Raw genomic sequence first — 18,937 nt, 5'->3', positions numbered from 1 at the left:
ATTTTTTCTAAAATTAAAAATTTTGTATTTTAAACGCGGATCGGATGCATTAGGCTTAGAAAATAGCAGGTAAGAACTTTCTTTCCAGTACCTTCATGCCCGGAGCGGGGATATCTGAAGCAAAGCCGCCCAGCCTTGGAATAAAGGGGAAGCAAAGAGACCAGTGTGCCCTTCAGTGCTTCCTCCATCCTGCGCTGGAAGGCGGCTTTGGGGAGAGGCACAGCCTGCCAGGACAGAGACAGAAAGCTCAGAAAGCCTTCGGAGAAGACAGCCGAGGGCTGCCGGGGCGGAGTAGGGTGGGCTTTTTCTCTTCTTTCCCTTCTTTTTTTTTTTTTTTTTCCCTCCACCTGCACTATCCAGGGTGAATCCGGGTGCAGCTGATATATGGAAAACAAGGAGGATCCAAGTCAATATTTTCTTTTCTCGTCGCTAAGCCGAGGGATAGGATTTTAATTATTTATCCACCCGAACCCTCTCCGGGTAAGACGCTGCTGGAGCCAGTGGGATAGTCCTGCCTTGCACAATTATTAAAGAGACTGATCACGTACAGTGGAAGGATAAGAGGAACCTCCACCAGATCCGTTTTGCCTCCTGTGAAAAAAAAAAAAAAAGGAGAACATTGCCACACTATTGAATTGATTGCTGCCCCCCACCCATCCCCCTCCCGACCCCCCACCCCCACGAACCACCACCACCACAACAAAAAAAGAAAAAAAAAAAAAAAAAAAAAAATCCGCTGGGATCTGCCTGCACCGGGACCTCCTTCGCTCCGGCTCGGAGGTGGATGCATTTTTCATGAGCGCTGGGTGAACAGGTGCAAAGTGCGGCGGGGCGGCCCGGCCCCGCACCCCGGCCCGCTTCGGGGCGGCGTGTGCGTGTCCGTGTGTCTGCCCGTGTCTGTGTGCGTGTCCGTGTGTGTGTGTGTGTGCGCCCCGGCGTGTGCATGTGTGTGTATTAGGAGATTATGGAGAGCAGCGACCGGGACATGTACCGCCAGTTTCAGGACTGGTGTCTCAGGACTTACGGGGACTCAGGAAAAACCAAGACGGTGACCCGTAAAAAATACGACCGGATCGTCCAGCTCCTGAACGGCTCCGAGTCGAGCTCCACGGATAATGCCAAATTCAAATTCTGGGTCAAATCTAAAGGCTTCCAGCTCGGCAACTCGGACGAGGTCAGTGGTGGTGCTGGAGGAGGGAAGCAAGTGCTGTACGTGCCAGTCAAAACCACGGTTAGTAGAGAATTGTCTTCCTTGTTCTATGTCGGCCGCTGCAGCCCGCTCCGGGAGCGAGAGGCGCAGGGGGAGCCGCAGCCACAGTTGGCTCCTTCCTCCCTCTTCCCCCAAGTCATCATCACCATGTTGCGTTTGCCTGTCACATTATACACCGCCGAGGTCTTTGTGGGTCCTTTTATTTAAAGCGATCGTGCGCACAACGCACCCCGCCGGGTCGGTGTCGTTCTCCTCCTCGTCCTGCTCGTCCTGCTCGTCCCCCCCGTCCTCCCCGGGCCGCTGCGGCGGGGTTGGGGTGTGCCATTGTCCCGCCGCCGCCGCCGCTCCGGCCATTGTGCCGGGCCCCGCCGCCCCGGGCAGCGGCCCCCGCCGCCGGCGGGGCTGATGGATGGCGCACGGGGGTACCCTGCCTGGCTTTGTGCCAGGCGCGGCGCCGGGCGGTGGTTCCCCGGGATATCTGTTGGGGGTTCTTTATTTATTTATTTTTTATCATTATGATTTTTATCCTTTTTCCTTTTATTGTTATCCCGCAGCCCTGCCGCCGCCGCCGCCGCCGAGCGGCCACGGATGTGCCCGGCTTGGCTCTAAAGCGCCGGCTGCGCTAGTGTGGGGCGGCGGGAGAGAGAGGATGCTCAACAAAGGGAGGACGGGGTTCCGCATGAGCGAGGGAAGGGTGTATTTTGTGACACTTTCTGGGGTCTCAGGAGCCCCTCAGCACTCCGTTCGATGCTCTAGGGTAGCGTGGCATCCCCATCAGGCGCTGGCGCTGCGGGCTCGGTGCAGGTCTGACAGCAGGAGAGCTATTATGCTTGGTGGTGGCAGGAGCGACAGATTTTCCTATTTAAGAAGATGGGGACTGTTGGTTGCAAGTAGGTTTTGCCTATTGAACTCTCTTAATGTATCATTATTCTTACTTCTTATGTGCTGGGTCACGCAAGCTAAGCTTCTTTTGTCTGTGCGTGGGGCGGGTGTGGAGGGGGAGCCGAGAAAGGAAACCCGGCAATTAAAAATATTCCTGCCTGGGCATTTGGCTTGGATGAGCAATATTCTCTTTCTTCTTTTTTTTTTTTTTCCTGGAGTGGCAGCTTTTCTGGACCTAGCGGGAATGTTGCTGGGTGGCGCAGCAAAGGGGGCTTCTTGGAAAGTATTCTGGGTTGGGTTGTGACGTAGGCTGCCAGGGAAATCTGCCTCTCTTTGCCTTGCTGAAGTCATAAACCTGGGCATTCCCAAGGGCTGCCTTGTATTTGCCCCCTTGTCATCAGCACCGTCATGGCTGTGAGGAGGCAGAACTGGGAAATTAATTTTAAGGAGATCTTCAATATGAAGATTGAAATTTAAAGAGAGGCTCTGGACAGAGATTTTTTTTCTCTCTATGGTTTTTATTCACCGAAGTTTCCAGGTCTGCCTATGGATTCAGATGATATGGCAGATCTCCTTTTTACTGTTAGAAGATTGATTGCTCATTTCTGAGCCCGGAGACTACCACAGATAGAATTTATAACAAAAAGGTTGCCTAAAGCAGAAGTCTCCAATTAGCTCAGTATTTTTAAATATCTCTTCTGCTCACTGAAATAATTATTTTGAAGGGCCAATGGGCAAGACTGTTTATTCCCAAGACTATCCTTTCCACTGCAAGTTCAAAACTGTAAGCAAATTCAGTGTTTTTTAAAATTACATTGACTATGCTACTAAATAGAGAGGATAGCCTTAATTTTACATGATGGAATTAAAAAATTAAGTGCTTTTCTGGGCCTTTGAAACACAAGAACCAGTGATGATCAGATTGTTTATTTTCTTTCACCTTTGCTAGGCCATGAAAGCCTGGAGTCCCACCTTCTACCCTGTTTTCTATTTTAAGAGCACAGAATCAATTTTTATTTTTATTTTTTTCCCACAAGGGATTTCAGTGAGGTCAAGTATCCTGCAGGTCTTATCTTTGTACATTTGTGGGAATCACACCCTTGGCTGTGAATGTCTCTGTGTGTCCATATATATGTATTTATATTCATATAGGAGTAACTCTCTTTAGATAGCTTAAGCAACCAAGCAGAAATTCTGATGAAATAAGGAGGACTGCTAATGAAATCAAGAAAGGAACAGTTAGCATGACCTATCTGTAAGCAATTCCTGAATATCTGCATATAACCTGAGCAATGACATCTAAATCTTTACAGAAGAGGTCCTTTATGTAGGTACAATTTCCTCGTGCTGGCCAGTAGAAATTTATTGTCCAACATAAATGTGAAAAGGTGATGCTCGGGTATATTTGGCTCTGAAAAAGAAATGCCAGCCCCTCCTAAACCCATGAATCTGGTGTCACTATCCCACCCCAAAAGGCAGGGGAGTATTTAAGCAGACCCGCAGGGTGGCAGTGGTTTGTATGAGCTACTGCCAGGACCAGGGCAGTGCCTGCCAGGCACTGCTGGCTCAGAAAGAACACGTTTGACAGAACAGGGATGCAGCCCCTGGCCTGGAGAAAGTCAGTGGCAAAGCTCCTATTGGCCTTTCAAGAGGCCAAGAATTTCACCCAGATGGGGATGATAAGTTACAGGGGGGAAAAAATTGGATTTTCATCAGAGAGTAATTGTTGGTAAGCCTTAAAAGCCCATTCTGTCATTTCTTTAACTCTTGATTATTATTTAAGAATTTATTAATCGGTGATAATTTAAAGACATCCCCACTGGTTTTGGTTTTTTTTTTCCTCTCTGTCATGGTTGTCCTGTACATTTGGGCCTGTCCAATCCTCAGAGAGAGCCCCAAATGGTAGCAGAGCCCCAAACTGTGAATCTCTCCCTCGTCTTCATCCCCGTCTTGTCCATCACTTGATCTCACCATAGGTAAAAGTAATTTCAATTTAACGTTAATCACTGCTGGCAGCATGAGCACTCCCTGTGCAATAACAGGATGGATGAAATTATAAGTTGGACTCTACAATCACAAGCTGGTCAAAAAAAAGAAAATATTCAAATACTTTGTTAGGAATTATTCTCTCCTTGAAGCTTTAAGATTTGCTGCTCAGCTTTGCTGTCAGCCAGAGAGATTTGCTCCTGATGGTGCTGTAATCCACTGCTGCTGGTAATTAGACATCATTACTGCTGCGTTAAAGGGAAAGAGAGAAGGAGAGAGGACAGGCTGGGGCTAATTAACTACTTGATTCTAATGAAAGAAAGAGAGCCTGATAGCAACTGGGAGGTTGCACCGGAACAGGCTAGATGTACAACACAGACTTAATTGAAGCAGGGTGTCTTGCAGTCTCACAGTAGCTGAGCCTTGGTCTACTTTCATATTCTGTGGGCAGTAGTGCACGAGGTATTATTCTGTTTTTCCCTTGCCTGGTTGGTAAGTAGCTCAAAATCACAGGCCTGTCTTCAGTATCAAATTTAAGCATGCCAGCAAGGAGAATGCATAGATTATTATGCGCTGGCTTAATCTGTTTTATGGGTATGGTCTCCTCAAGAGCAACAGGAACAAATCAATTTCTGAATTTTCACATCCCTCTGTGGCCTAGGAGATGCACTTTTGGTCACCAGGCAACAACATTCCCTGCAAAACAGCCATTTTAGGTCCAGAGTGGGACAACACACGATAAGGTATTCCTGTATGCTTAAGGTATTCCTATATGCAACCTGGCAAGTATTTCACTTCTGCAACTTTTTGGATTGTTTCTGTAACCGCTGTAGGTTTCCTTTCATTAAGGCCAAGCTGCACTTCATGAAAGTGAAATTATGCCTTACCTAGACACACTGTATGAGCAACACAGGTCAGGCCGACAAATATGCCAAATGTTTGACACTGTTGACTTTTAATGGTTGGTACCCACCAACCATAAGGAGGTATAGAACTAGTATCTCTAGTAATAGTATATGTGATTTTTATGGCTTATTTTTTTAATTTGTTTTCTGCATACTTTCTTTAGCTGGAGCTATTTATTGGTTGGCAACTTGAAAACAAATTTCTTCTCACCACTTTCCTTTCTCTGCCTTGATGTTGTCTGTAGACACAAACATGGATCCTAAAAATTAGTCTTGATTTAAAAAGAAGTTATAGAATAATGGCCCGAGCTCTATCAGCAGATTTTAACTAGAATTTGCCATTAAAAAAGAAGGGCCAAGATGACTGAGGGATACCTCTCAAATCTAGAATTTACACAGTATTAGCAAACTAATAGAATATAACCTCAAAGGCCAAGTTCAGATTACTTTTATGTCATTACTAATTTGAAATGACTTCACTGAATTTAATGATATCAGAGACCTAATGTATGAATTTTCCTGTGCTTTCTTATATATTTTCCAGCTATACACACAGAGTGAACTTTCATTCTGAAACCAAATTTTGTTTAGCTTAGATCTTTAGGTCCTCTGGGAAGATCTGATACCTTATGGATTGCTGCTAGCAGACCAGCAAGGCTTTCTGCAGGTGCAGAGCTGTACTACTGAACCTGATTACAGGATTTAAGGCTTAAAATTATAGACCAGTCAGCTCTAAGGAACAGACTATATCCCAACCCACCTCTTCCTCTGTTGGACGTGAAGAATAGTAGATAAATATACCAGTTTATGTTCCTTTTGATTTTATATAAATGACTTTGTTTATGAACAATAGAAGAAACAGATCACAATACAAACAGCTTACAGGTCAAAATTTATTGCTTTAAATTGTCTCACATTTTAAATTGTTCATTATTTTAGGCCAGTTTGTAGCCATTTGAAAATAAGCTTTTTTTTTTTTTAATGTTTCTCTCCATTTTTGTAACCATCAATATAAAAAAATTTATAAAAGTGTTTGTCAAATGTATATTGGTAGCTCTGTAGCCTACTGAACTGCCAGCACATAATGGCAGTAAGTACTGCAGAAAGGTGATGCTGAGGGTGAGCTATAATTTATCCCAAGGTACGATTCTGTGGGAGTTTTACAGTCCCATTAAATGCACCTTCCAGGCTCAGGAGTAGTTTTCAAACCCTGCCATATCTGCCCTGTTTTAACTGCCCACCACATTTTCCTCAACCCCTGTTCAGGTCTGCAGAGCTCTGTCTCCTCCCTTTACCCGCAGCCTCTGCCCTGCTGTTTGCAGACCTCCCGATGGAGTCGGTGAGGAGGGATGCTGGTGAATCAGAGAGACAGTGCTGGAAAATGGTCACAGCAGATGGAACAAAACCGGTTTAGTTGGCAACTCTTAATGCAGGCATTCAGGGGAGTGTTCATGAATAAGGAGAATAACTCTGTCCTGGAATTTAAAAATGTTAAAGCGGCCATATGTAAGATGCCATCTCCACATGCATGTGTCAGAGAGGCAAAGGGGCAGGAGGAGCTTTCTTAGTAACAACGCTGAGTTAGAATTTTCAAAGAAAAATGAGCCAAAGAAAGCAGGTTTTTTTAAACTGAGTGTTTTAAGGTTAGAAAATGTTGACATTACTTTAGAAACATAAAATAGGGTGTAGCAGTGTGCAAACAAAAACTAATACTGATCTATCCATCCCATATATACACACATAGTGAGAGACAGGATGACAAATTCAGCGTGATCACCAGGGCAAAGGCCAGGCTTGTAACTCAAAAGCCCAAATCTTTCCACTGATCAGAAATAAAAACTCAGATTGATTTTCATGCTTCTGTGAACCTTTGCTGAGAAGACTAAGGTGATAGTGAACTTGTTTCTTCATTCTTACTCTGAAATGCCTGTCAGTGAAGCTGCACTGGATTTGGCTATGATGCAGGGACTTCTGCTCAGATTCTCCAGCCCTGATTTTCTTTGGATGTACCAAGTGCTGTTTCTGTGGCTACATAGCTGTGTGATCAGTGGGAAATCAGCAGGTATTTGCAGGAAGGTTAGGGCTAAAATGAGCTGATAGGCATCAGTACAGCATGACGGGACTTTTTCTGATCTTTTTACAGAGAAACTTTCTTTCCCTAACCTCTGGGGTGATCACCATTGCTGTTGTTCAACTCTAGACTGAAAGGAGACAGGATCTGGGGAGACTACACAGAGAGACTGCAGGTAGAAAGGGTTTCTCATGAACATGGGCCCCTGGGGGAACAAGGCTAGTGCCAGTGCTGGACAAACGTGGGAGTTAATGATTCAAATTTCATTTTACACTACTGAAATAAATTAAAGTTGGCTGACACTGAACTGCGAGTTTTGGTCTGCTGTTGAAAGGAGGCAACCAACAGCTGTTAGGTTTGGTCTGAAAGAAGCTATTTGGGTCCCAATCTTTCCCTGTTATGCAGGATACACCTGTTGAGAGCTTGCTGGTGAAAGAGGAACAAAATAAGCAGGGTGTTTAAATGAGGTAGATGTGGAGAAAGATCATGAGACAGACACTGTGGCAGGAAACACACTCTCCAGGAGGGAGGATCCTACCAGATTCTGCAGCCTCCCATGCATCACAGAGCATCACGGGCATCCTCTGTTTCTTGTTAAGTAGGTTGACTGGTCAACACAATCTCCAAAATTAGTAGAGCTTTCCAGGATGTAAAAGATGTTTTTGTCTTGTATATATAATTTTAAACCTGCCAGAAGCTTCTCTGACTTTAGAAAACTCAGGCAATGTTAGTTGGTGCAATGAGTTGTTTGCATTGTCCTGCAAGAGCACTGAAAGTGATCCTGCAGCTTACTTAAATTACCCTTTTGTTGTCATTAAATAGATGAGTCCCAAAACTTTACAGTTCCACTAGCAAGGTATTTTTCAATGGTTTATTAACATACAATATCCAGGTAGGCATTGTCAATATACAGGAAAGACATGCTACAGGTTATGGTATTGAGCATTTTTTCAGATGCACATGGATTTTCTTAGCAGTGATCAACTTTGTCATAGACAGTTGTACAGACTCCTAACTGCTTGCTCAATAACTCTGCAAGCTGCAGAATTTGACAGTTACTGTGTGCATCTGCTGGGATTACAGCCTAGTTGTTGAAATTGAAATGGGGTGTTTGAAACATTTCCTTGTATATGTGGATACTCTTCAACTTAAGGGGCTATCTGTAGTGAACAGTTTACTTAATAAAAATGATCTATGTTAGAGTTAACCTCAAGTAGAGAGTTTTTTCAGTAACAAATATTCTGTAGAGACTTGGAAGGACAATGTATCAAATGACCTACTTCAGCCTAGGATGAAATGCATTCAACCTTCTTTACCTGAGAGCCTGTAATTAAACTCCTTTGGGAAACGAGAGGTTTTATGTATTATATTGGTAGTAAGAGCTGTGTGTCTGAAGCTTTTTTACATTTTGTTACCCCTGAGATTTCAATACAAGATATGGATGCTACAACATTTTGACTGTACTTTGAGAACATTTAGGTGGTGAGATTACTTGCACTTAAATGACTTATGACTCTAACTCACTGTATAACTTTTAAATGAATGTGTCTTGTGATTGCTCTTTTGGTTACCTCTGGACTTATACGTAACACTACTAATACTGCCTGGTGGTGTCTGTAGAAAACTTTTGTTGAAGGCAGATCCAGAGCTGAAGAAGCTGCCACTAAATCATGACCTATCTGTAGGGTAAAGCAGCATTTTGCTGGTATATGGGAAATCATTTAAGAATGGACTTTCATTACCCTGAGCTGATAGAAGATGAGTAAAAGGCAGGTAATTATAGAAGTAATTAGATACAATAAGAGAAGAACAGATAAGGTATGGCCAGAGGTTTCAGCAGACAGGAAAGATGAGGACTATAAACACGTTTCATGAAACTTTATTTTTCAGTGTGTATCTTCTCTGATGTGGGTGATAAAAAAGTATCTATCCTGTCTTTACATTTTTCAAGTGATAAAATTGAAGAATGGTCAGAAACAGAGAAATAAAAAGGAGGGGATATTAAATTGCAGTGCTTCAATGGGACTTACACTAATTCAAAACCACTAAAGAACTTCGGAATGAACTAGCTAAAATACTACCAAAATGTACTATTTGCCACTATATATGGCAATGATACTGCAGTATGGACAAAAATGTGCTAGAAAGAGATAAACCAGGGTAGTAAAGATAGCTCATAGAAATGACAGACTAGTGGACCATATGTTTACACTAGGAAAAATAATCAGTAAGCATCATTAAAAATTAAGTGTAAGTATGAACTGTACCTGGTTGGTAGAACTAGTTTGGATTTTATGACAGTAATTATGTTATTCTAACTTGTTGTGTTCAAGAATCTTTAAAAAAAATTCAGGTGAAACTTTGGTTTTTGCTTCTTTCTGAAATGAAATGGATCTGATTGATACAGACTTTATTAAAGCAGGGTTGCCACTTTGGCTCTGATGACAAATTAAAACTGATGAAGAATTGGGAAACTACAGCAAGTGTTTGAGTGCTATACAATGCAGTCCAATGTGCTTATACACACATACATATCTATATGTATACATATTTACACGTAAAACTCAGGGAGTTGAAGGGTTTTCAACACTGGATAGAAATGCATATTAATTAGGTTGAGTCAAAGAAGAAGTGGTAGGTGAAATAGAAATATCGTAACAACAGGGGAAGAAAGGGAGAAATCATGGCAGGCAGAATTTCCTGCAGACCATTGCCAGATAATTTACATTTTATGCTGTCATGATATTAGCTTTTTGAGAGGAAAGGAAGAATTCAAAGTTTTCAATCACATTTAAAATGTATGGAATTAGTATAATATCTCAAGGGAAATATTTAGGAATGGTTTCAAACAAATCAATAAGTGTATCCAAAATAAGTATGGCAGGTATAACCAAAACTGGCATTAGGAAAAGTATAGAGAATAACATTAAAAACTTATTATTCTCATTAATTAAATGGTATGTCCTTGCCTTTAATAGCATGCTTAGTGTATTTATCTCATCTCTAAAAGGTCACAAGAGATGAAGGTCCACAGAAGGTAACTAAGCTTATCAAAGAAGAGGAGTACTTACATGAGAAGTAGTTTTAAACGGTTATATCACCCAAAAAGATAAACATTAAGAGAAAAAATGCACAGCTGAAAACAGACATGTAAAGAGGTAGAAAGAAAGTGAGAAAAATAGTGTGGTATAAATACTGGTGAACAGTAGAGAAAATTCAGTTGCCACCCTTTTAAATTCTATTTCCTCTCCTAAGACTCTTTTGGCAACCATCTCAGAAAGTGAATTCAAAGCTAGGCCATTTTTATAAACCAAAGTGTTGGGAATGGAAGTCTGCACTGCTGCCCCTAGAGAAACCCTGACTGATTAATCCAAAATTTCTTCCAAGGATTTTACAGCAGCTCTGTGACTCTCCTAAGGATGTGCATTAGGCTCTTTATGTCAGTTCAGCTTTGCTGGCTGGAGCAGAAGTAAGGACAAGGTCATGTTCATGCCCTTCCTGCTCTGTGCCAGCTGGATTGAGGGCATTGGTGTGATGGCACGAGCTCACTGCCTGGCTCTCACCTGGTGTCTTGCAGCATCTCCCCACGTGTTGTCCCCTACAGAGCCTCTATCAGGGTTAGTCATGTTCCAGCCCACCCTGTCAACGCAAGGAAAGACTTGGGGGATGTGGTGAAATCCCAGCATCTTCCCATCTCCTTCCACTTTGTGCTGAATTTTAACTCTGCTGGTGGTCTCAGCCTTCATGCTCTTGTTTCATGAATAGCTTAAGAAGTTTTAGGTATGTGTTCTTAGGCTGGCTGGAGCTAGAGTAGAGGAAAATAAATCGGTCATTATTGCACAAGGCACAGTATTTTGTTCAGGAATTCATTTATTTACTAATTACTGAGCTCTGAAACATCTTTTACAGACTTGCAGACTAGTACTGGATGGTTTGTTGGTCAGTTTGACTATAGCAGTTTCTATGGCTCGTTGCTGTGGTGATATCACTAGTCTGGAGGAAGGAGGGAGACCATCAAGTTTCTGAGATCCAGCACTACCCTATGTGGACCAGTGCATGAGATTATTGTGGTTTACACAGAATGTTTTCAATGAACTACCCCTGCTTTCCAATGTACTGCACTTGTGGTGAGAAGGAATGTGCTGTTTTCACCTCTGTATTTTTGTCTGCCTGTGCCAGCTTTTTTGTCACAACTATTACCAAACTCTTACTATGGTGAGAAGAAAAGAAAAAAGCAAAATTGTTAGAGTATTAATGGCAAATATGAGAGGAAATTAGCTCATTCAAATGATGACAATTTCTGAAAGTCTTTGCTTTTAGACCAGTGGGGCCAGGAAGTATGGCATGTATTTAATTAGATGAGTTGTCCCATTGCATTTCTCAAGAAACTGCAGTGGAAAAGAAAAAAAAAATGTAACTCGTTCCTTCCTCCCTTAATCTAGACATAGTAATATATTTTTTTATGACATCTTTTGATAACCTTTATCTTCTTCTATTCTGAGAGTTCAGTAAAACCCCCTGGCTATGGTTGCTGTAATACTGAAGTATTTCATTTGTACTGAGCAAACAGTCAGCATTCTTTTAATGAATGCTATATTTGAATGCCAGGCATCCATCTAAAACCTGTAGTTCAGGCAGACCTCATCTATTTATCCCTTTTTGTCTCAATTTGGGCTTATCCAAGGAGGAAAAGGGATAGTAAATTCTGTATGACTGCAGCAGCAAAATCCAGAATTCTCAAAATAGATGTTTATTGTAAACTTCTTGCTCTTTGACCCTGCATTTTTTAGAAAACTTACACAAATCCTCTGCCATGTGTTACCAAGATAGAAGGCCTCATTATCATTGTTTTGGTGTAACTGAGAGTTGAACTGGGCATATAGGAAACTTTCAAATAGTTAAATTTGCACCTAAGCAAATAATAAAGCAATACAAATAAAGCTATGTTTGGAAGTGAACAAAGCTAGTTAAAATCAGACTACTTTCTTATTTTCTAATTGCCCTTTTATATAGCAAATTTCAGTACTATTCTCTTCATCCCAGTTTTCGCAAGATACATCAGACTTTGAGGAAATTGTGGAACTGAAAATATTGTTTTACCTGCATTTGGTTCCATTTTCAACTGGAACCAAAAGGACTGCTTTCAAAAGCTGAGTAGGGAAAAGCATTCCTAAACAGGAGAAAGCAGGTCAAATTTTATTAATAAGTAGAACATTTCAATTAATAGAATTTTAATGAATATGTATTTTTCTGCTACTTATAATTGAATTTTAATGAATTGATAAGTAATTACAAGATTTCTTTTAAAATAAATTTAATGGATATAAAGTTGGGAAAATTTTCACATATACAGACTTCAAAAAATTCAAGAAATTTTCATTATCATTCTTGCTGTAATTTATAAGCAGGCAAGTGAGTAAAGTACAATATAGATGGTTAAGTGATAGTATTTAAAGTAATTTAGTGCTTTGCCTAATAGAGCCACAGCATGAACCAACAGACCTAAAAAAAGGCTGAAAAACTGTAGCTGAAGGAAGTTGGAAGGAGTTAAACCAGTGACATTTGTGAGGCTTTGAAGCACCAGCCCTATCTTCCTAAATTGTGCTGGGTGAAATCCCCTCCTGGGATAGGACCAGCAGAAGGTCTGTGAATAATGTTTTAAAATTTTTTGGCACAAAGGCTGTGCCCCTGTTTTGAAAACATAATGCAGCCCCTGGTTGATACTTGGGCTTTGCAGTGGACAGTGCCTGAGGGAGGAGTCCACCCACAAACCACTGCCCTGGGCACTCAGTGCCCTGATCAGTTGGTATTGGTTGACTGGGTAGCAATGACTGAACTCTCAATAGGATACATTTAGATAATTTTTTTTCTATTTATGAAGAATAATTTACCCAGAAGTGCTATGTGGTTTTGCCAAGGTATATTCCAATATGCTAGAGACCAGTGTTTAAAAAGTGTATAGAGAAGTTTATAAAATGTATAAAAATATCTAGAAAGGTTTAGTAACAGCAAGGCCAAATTCAGCTGTAAAAAACCACCAGGGCCATCCTGCTCCCACCTCTTTGGTTATAATCTTCTGCAACACTGGAGTTGCTCTCAGTGCAATGCACTGTGAAGACAGCTCTCTGTTGTAGAAATCCCCAAATTCTGATTATAAAAGGAGGAATAAACCACACCAGAGAATGAGCTTGATTTCAATCCTTTAAGCCATCCATATAGTTAAGTCAAATAAAAGAGCATCTCTCACCAAGTAAACACATCCAACATATATACTCACCCTCAATTACACTGTTGAGGTTGTTTGTTTACTTGCTTTAAAGTAATCTTCCTTTTCCATGGATTTTGCATTAGGACATCTGCTATGAGGAGAATTCAGATCTCTTTCCCTTTTCCCTGTCTCTTTGAACTCTATTTGCATTAGAGCAACCCTGCTTCTAATAAGAGTGGAAAGAAAGTGAGATGAGAGAACAAATGGAATGAAGTGTTAAAGCCAATCAAGTATAAACAAACTTTGGCTTAATAGCTTCCTATGAGCTGATCCTGAAAGCAAGAAAGTCAGCCTTGGGAGAGATGGAGGGTAAAATAAGCCCGGAGAACACATAGTACACATTTCACAGTAATAATAATAATAATAAAGCTAATGAAATAAAGGAGGCAAAATAAGACTGATGCTTTCTGTTAATTGGGTAATAAAATTACTTCCGTTCTTCACAAGTAGTATTTACCAGCTAGGCATACCTGTCAGCTACCTATAAGCACAGAACAACCTTAAGATATTAACTGCATAACAAAACTGCCTGGAAAATGTGAGGAAGATGAAACTTTTTTTTGGGCCCAGGCGGGAGCATTTTCTCATGGAAATTTGATTTCAGCAGAATTTTGGATAAATGTATATTCCTAACCATTTATTACAGGTTCGAGTTTATTAGTCAACATTTAGTTCAATGAGTATCACAGCGTGATGTAGCAAAAAGTAGCTAAGCAGAATGTTGCTAGACACTAAAACGCTTGTAGCTACAAAATACAGGAATGGTTAAATAGGTGCTAGGTACACTTTGCACTTTGAATTTGGATGTGTTTGCCATTGTGTCATAGCCCCAGGATCTACCTGATGTCCACGTTTTCCTCAATCCTTGTCATTTGTCTTTACTGCTGCCGTTTATTATTTACTAATAGGCAGAGAACATTTTTTTCCCCCCTGTGTTGCCTTTATTTCCAGACCTCAAGTACTGCTGTTTCTCATTTTGAATTCCAATCCAGCTGGCAGTGCCAAGATTCAGATGTATATTATCTATGGGCAGGAGGATCAGCCCGTTTATGTGGCATCAGTTGAACTGAACCACTCCCTGTGCTGGCTGCATTTTAATATTTTTAATCTTGCTTTGGAAGGCATGCTATTTTGGTGAGCTACCAAATGCATTCAAAGCTGCACACAAGAGGAGGTCTACAAATGGGTTTCTAAATCTAGGCTTCTGTAAAATTAAAAAGCCAAACCAAAACAAAAAAACAGTTAAACATGTGTAACTGGAGAATCTATTAGGTCCAGTCCACCCACAACCATCTGGAGCACTAAGTTATCTGTCGGATTTATCAGAACAAAACTTTGGATGTAACATGAGCAGAAATTAGGTGAATAAGTTGAGCTGAAGTAATTTTTACATTAATCTTTTAAAATGTCCAAGGCCAAGAAGGCCAATTTTAAGAATTGCTGAATGATATTACCATAATAATGTGAAATAGACCATTTTAAAGGCAAAAAGCTGTTCCCACTGAAGTCAATAGCAAAATCTAACTGACTACAATAGTAGTGGGATTGGTCTGCTAAGTAGCAAACCATGCTGTAAAAAAATCAATACTTCAATTTTACAAGGTAATATGGATAACGGTATAGTTGCCTATTATCAGACCCCATAGTCTGTGGATTTTATCTCTCTAATAATGGCAAGGTTTAGCACCTATCTTATGAATCATTGAGAGGAAAGACATAAGCCATTTCAAAGCATTCCCCTGCCCCAGCCGAGAAAGCTCTCCAGAGGCAGGATGCGCTGCACTGAGCGTGCCTCCATCAGCGCCGTGCAGCAAGGATTACTCTGAAACGAATGGCTGCCTCGCTCAGAAAGAAAAAATAGCAGTAATCGCTGTGGATCTCGGTGTAACGTTTGATGCCCAGGGCTTCTATTCCAGCCCTCCCTACGTGCCGAGCACAGACAGAGACGTCCCGAAATGGGTCAGGTTTTCGTCTGAAGCCCCACCAGTTAAAAAACACAGGCGACGTTTTTATTTTGTATTTTTCTTTTCACGTTTCGAGCATTGCCGCGTTGTGATCTAAAACAGAGCTCTGTCCCGCACGTTCCTCTTTTTACGCCGAGGATATACATAGATCATAAGAGATCTAGACTTCGGGGAAAGGGGCTGAATTTTCCCTCTCCGGCCGCACCAGGGCGGCCAGACCGCTGTGTGTTTGTTCCCCGGAGTCCCACGGCGGGGCTGTCAGGGTCCCTCGCCGCGGGGCTCGCCGTGCCGGGAGCGGGGTGTCCCCGGCGCGGGCGGAGGCGCGGTGACCGTGACTCCATCGGACATAATGAGCGCGGCGGCTCGGCAGACATGTCCCTCACCCCTCCCCCTGCAGCCATATGGTGCCGTAAACAGCCGTGCGGGGACGGGGTTTTGTTGTTGTTGTTGTGTGCGTGTCCCCCGCCCCTTCTCCCCGCGGGTGTCCCCGGGGTGCGGCCGGGGCTCCCCAGCGCCTCTCCCCGGGCGCACCTCGCCGGGGACGGGACGGAGAACGGGGGCGGCTGCGGAGGGACCATCTGCCGGGGCCACCCCTCGGGGACCCGCGTCCCGGGATTCCCCCCGGGGAAGCAGGGCGGCCTCGACGCCAGCTGGGTGCGGGGGCTGCCCCGAGGGGGGCGCAGCCCTCTCCCCGCTCCCGGCCCGGTGCCGGCTCCATTAATTGATTCAGGGCTCGGGCTGGCATTGAGGGCACGGGGGAGGGGGAGCGGGGAGAGGGTGCGGCTGTGCCGCCATCGCCTCCCCCCGCCTGTTCCTATGGAAACAGTGCAATACCTCCGGGACACACACAGGCAGGCACACACACACACCCGCTCCTCGCTCCCACTCGCGGGCGGGGGGGCCCGGCCGGTCCCGGCCACCGCGCCCTCGGCAGCGCCGTTCCCATGGCGACGGGCTGCGGCAGCACCTGTGCGGCCACCGCCGCCCCCTCGGGCCTGCTGCCCGCGCCCTGCCGCTGCCCGGGCAGAGAGCCTGGGCCAGCCCTCCACGGCACGGGCTGCGGGTGGCTGGGGCGGGGGGGATTTTTGTGCCCCTATGCAACCATCAGCCTGCACCCAGTGCGGGCAGGGAGTACTATGAGGTGAAATAAAACATCTGCTACGGTGTATTTTCAGGGCAGTGAGTGCCCCGTGCCTGCCCGGCGTGGTGGTTGCTGCAGGCACGGGTAGCACCCTGAGTAATGCTAACGCTGGAGATGGGTGGGTGATAGACTCATGGAATGTTAAGGGTTGGAAGGGATCCTAAATATCATCTAGTCCCAACACCCCCTGCCTTAGGCAGGGACACCTCCCACTAGACCAGGTCGCTCAAGGCCTTATCCAACCTGGCCTTGAACACTGCCACGGCTGGGGCATCCACAAACTGCCTGGACAACCTGTTCCATTACCTCACCACCCTCACTGTAAAGAATTTCTTGCTAATACCTAACTTAAATTTTCCCTCTTTCAATTTGTACCCATTACTCCTTGTCCTGTCACTGCAGTTGCTGATGAAGGATCCCCCTCCAGCTTCCCTGTAGGCTCCCTTTGGATACTAGAAGGTTGCTGTGAGGTCTCCACACTGAGCAGCCCCCACTTTCTCAGCCCGTCTTTGTAGCAGAGATGCTCCAGTCCTCTTATCAACTTTGTGGCCCTCCTGTGGACTTGCTTGTGATGCCTGCTTTGTCTGATGAGCTGTGTGGGCAGCCATGGATGGGTTTCAGTGCTAGCCAGGCCCATTCCCATGATCCTGTGGATGGGTGCTGCTGTGTGTATGTGGTGATACAGCTGGTACCTATTTCAGCAGGGTTGTCACCATGGCTGGGCAGCCTGCAGGCAGCACAGGCCTTGGGAACTATCAGTTTGACTTAAGGAAACCCTTGACTTTAAAAACAAGCCCCAAGTCTCCTAAGAAAATTCCCTGTGATGCCACACAAGACCCTGCTGGCAGAGGTAGGGCTGCACAGTGTCACAGCAGCTACAAATACTTGCTGTAAATAGTGACATGTCATGGTTGGTGTGACTTGAGTTGCAGGAAATGGAAGTAACACCTCGTGCCACTGTTATTGCTGGTGTTCACTATTGCTTTGTGCTTTTGCTAGAACCCAGCACTTGAGACATGTCCTGCTACCAGCCCTGGTGTTCTCTTATTATATGCAGGTGGCTGTATGGTCTGTACCATAGTATATAGTCCAAGCTGTTGCTGAAAAGTACTGTTGCTCCATTTTTGGCCCTCAAGGTACTACACTGGCTATTACAGGCAATAAAAATGTTTGCAAATTGTTGTGATAGGAAATTGTGGACATGCATATCATTAATATGATATATTTCGAAGCCAGGTCTGTCCCTCTGAGGAAGATTTGTAGCCATGTAGATGATGGGGCAGCCCAAAAACTGGGAAGAGTGGGTAGATAGGAGTTATGTCATTATGCCCAGGTACTAGAAGAGGTTTCTCTTTCAGCCATAACAAGAGAAGACCATTTTTTATCAGCTTCACTAAATGCTGGATTGTGTGCCATTGAATACAGCTGGAGGACTCCCTTTGTCTTTAATAGAATGCATCTGGGACTTAAAAAGTTAGTAAAATATCTGACCAATAATAATACCACACATGAAAATAAAAATTTAATTCCTTTTTGAAAAACTAACCACAAACCTGTATCTGTGTCCTAAAGATGTTAGTATCAAAAAAGATTGGGAAGCTTTCTTTTTCTTTATAGGTATTAAAATAGCTCAAAAATGGTGTGTTATCAACTGTTACAATTTCATTGTAAGTCCCACTGTGTTTGTAATTTTTTCTTTAAAAATCCCATCTCCAGTCAAATGCTTGTGAAAATTCTACTTTTGTGTTAAAAAACCTCATACAAAAATCCTTTAGTAATCCTCACAGCTGTATAGAAGGGATTTTCTTAGCAACAACTCCCTGTCAGTTCTCAAAATCTCTCAAGGACCATGGATATTTCACGATCAGCTTTTTGAGTGATGAGTGTATAAAGTGCGGGTGGTTAGTGTGGTTCTGGAGACTGTTGATTTATTAACCACGAGTGGTCTTTCAGGCTTCTGTTTGAGAACTTCCTCTTTAAACTCTGCAAGTGTTCCAAGTGGACCCTGTAGGCTTAGAAACCAGGAAATAAAAAAACCAGTTTTTTTTTTTCTAAATGGTAAGATTTTTTTAGGCCAATTTAGTGATTTTCCATACCCTATTTCATTAATTCAAATATCAGTTAAGTAATTATCGTTAAAACAAAGTGAGAAAATGAAGAATATAATTTGAGCAGAATCCTTTCAACATAATGCCTAGTAAGCTCTTTGAAAAAAATTCAGAAGGTGCTCAAAATAACAAAACCAGACAAATTTAATTATAGACATAGGAACACTGAATAAATCTTAAATTATATAAAGCTCACCCTCATAATAGGGGAGTCCAGAATCTTAAGTTTCTGAAGTTTACAAATCAGATTGTAAAAGCTTAATATGAAAAAAACTGTATGAGTATTCTGCACCATAAAGCAAGATCAGGAGAAGGAGAGCATTCTAGTAAAATTGCTGAAGATCCTATTTCCCAGGTCCCATCTCACCAGGAGAAATTCCTTGTGCTGCAACACAGGAAGAG

At 43.0% G+C, this 18,937-nt stretch overlaps 1 protein-coding gene and 3 long non-coding RNA genes across 7 annotated transcripts in view; 2 read left to right on the top strand and 2 right to left on the bottom strand.

The window, feature by feature from the left end:
• Window positions 1-490: 490 nt before the first annotated feature.
• Window positions 491-2,415, bottom strand: LOC146441962 (uncharacterized). The gene is made up of 3 exons (XR_014850098.1): window positions 2,146-2,415; window positions 1,025-2,068; window positions 491-591 (listed from the first exon to the last, which is right to left on the bottom strand). It is a non-coding gene; the product is annotated as an uncharacterized LOC146441962 (long non-coding RNA).
• The window catches only part of NOL4 (nucleolar protein 4), a 191,900-nt gene continuing 173,547 nt past the window's right edge, over window positions 585-18,937 (top strand). For 2 of the 4 annotated variants that reach the window (XM_085052771.1, XM_085052769.1), the window contains exon 1: window positions 585-1,231. In XM_085052771.1, coding sequence (XP_084908897.1) covers window positions 965-1,231 — 267 coding nt within the window. In that variant the 5' untranslated portion in view covers window positions 585-964. Of the gene's footprint in view, window positions 1,232-1,988; window positions 2,101-18,937 lie in introns of those variants that run through there. The other 2 variants (XM_085052770.1, XM_085052772.1) reach the window with 2 other exon arrangements.
• LOC146441961 (uncharacterized) lies at window positions 2,728-7,962 on the top strand. Its single transcript, XR_014850099.1, has 3 exons — window positions 2,728-2,876; window positions 4,740-4,821; window positions 7,127-7,962. It is a non-coding gene; the product is annotated as an uncharacterized LOC146441961 (long non-coding RNA).
• On the bottom strand, window positions 12,062-16,971 carry LOC146441960 (uncharacterized). The gene is made up of 3 exons (XR_014850101.1): window positions 16,803-16,971; window positions 13,332-13,488; window positions 12,062-12,224 (listed from the first exon to the last, which is right to left on the bottom strand). It is a non-coding gene; the product is annotated as an uncharacterized LOC146441960 (long non-coding RNA).

The sequence above is a fragment of the Lichenostomus cassidix genome, chromosome 2, assembly GCF_008360975.1.
Source record: "Lichenostomus cassidix isolate B80296 chromosome 2, HeHo_3.0, whole genome shotgun sequence".
NCBI classification, from domain to species: domain Eukaryota; kingdom Metazoa; phylum Chordata; class Aves; order Passeriformes; family Meliphagidae; genus Lichenostomus; species Lichenostomus cassidix.
Note: the sequence above shows the minus strand (reverse complement) of the source record. Positions and strands in the feature narration are given on the sequence as shown.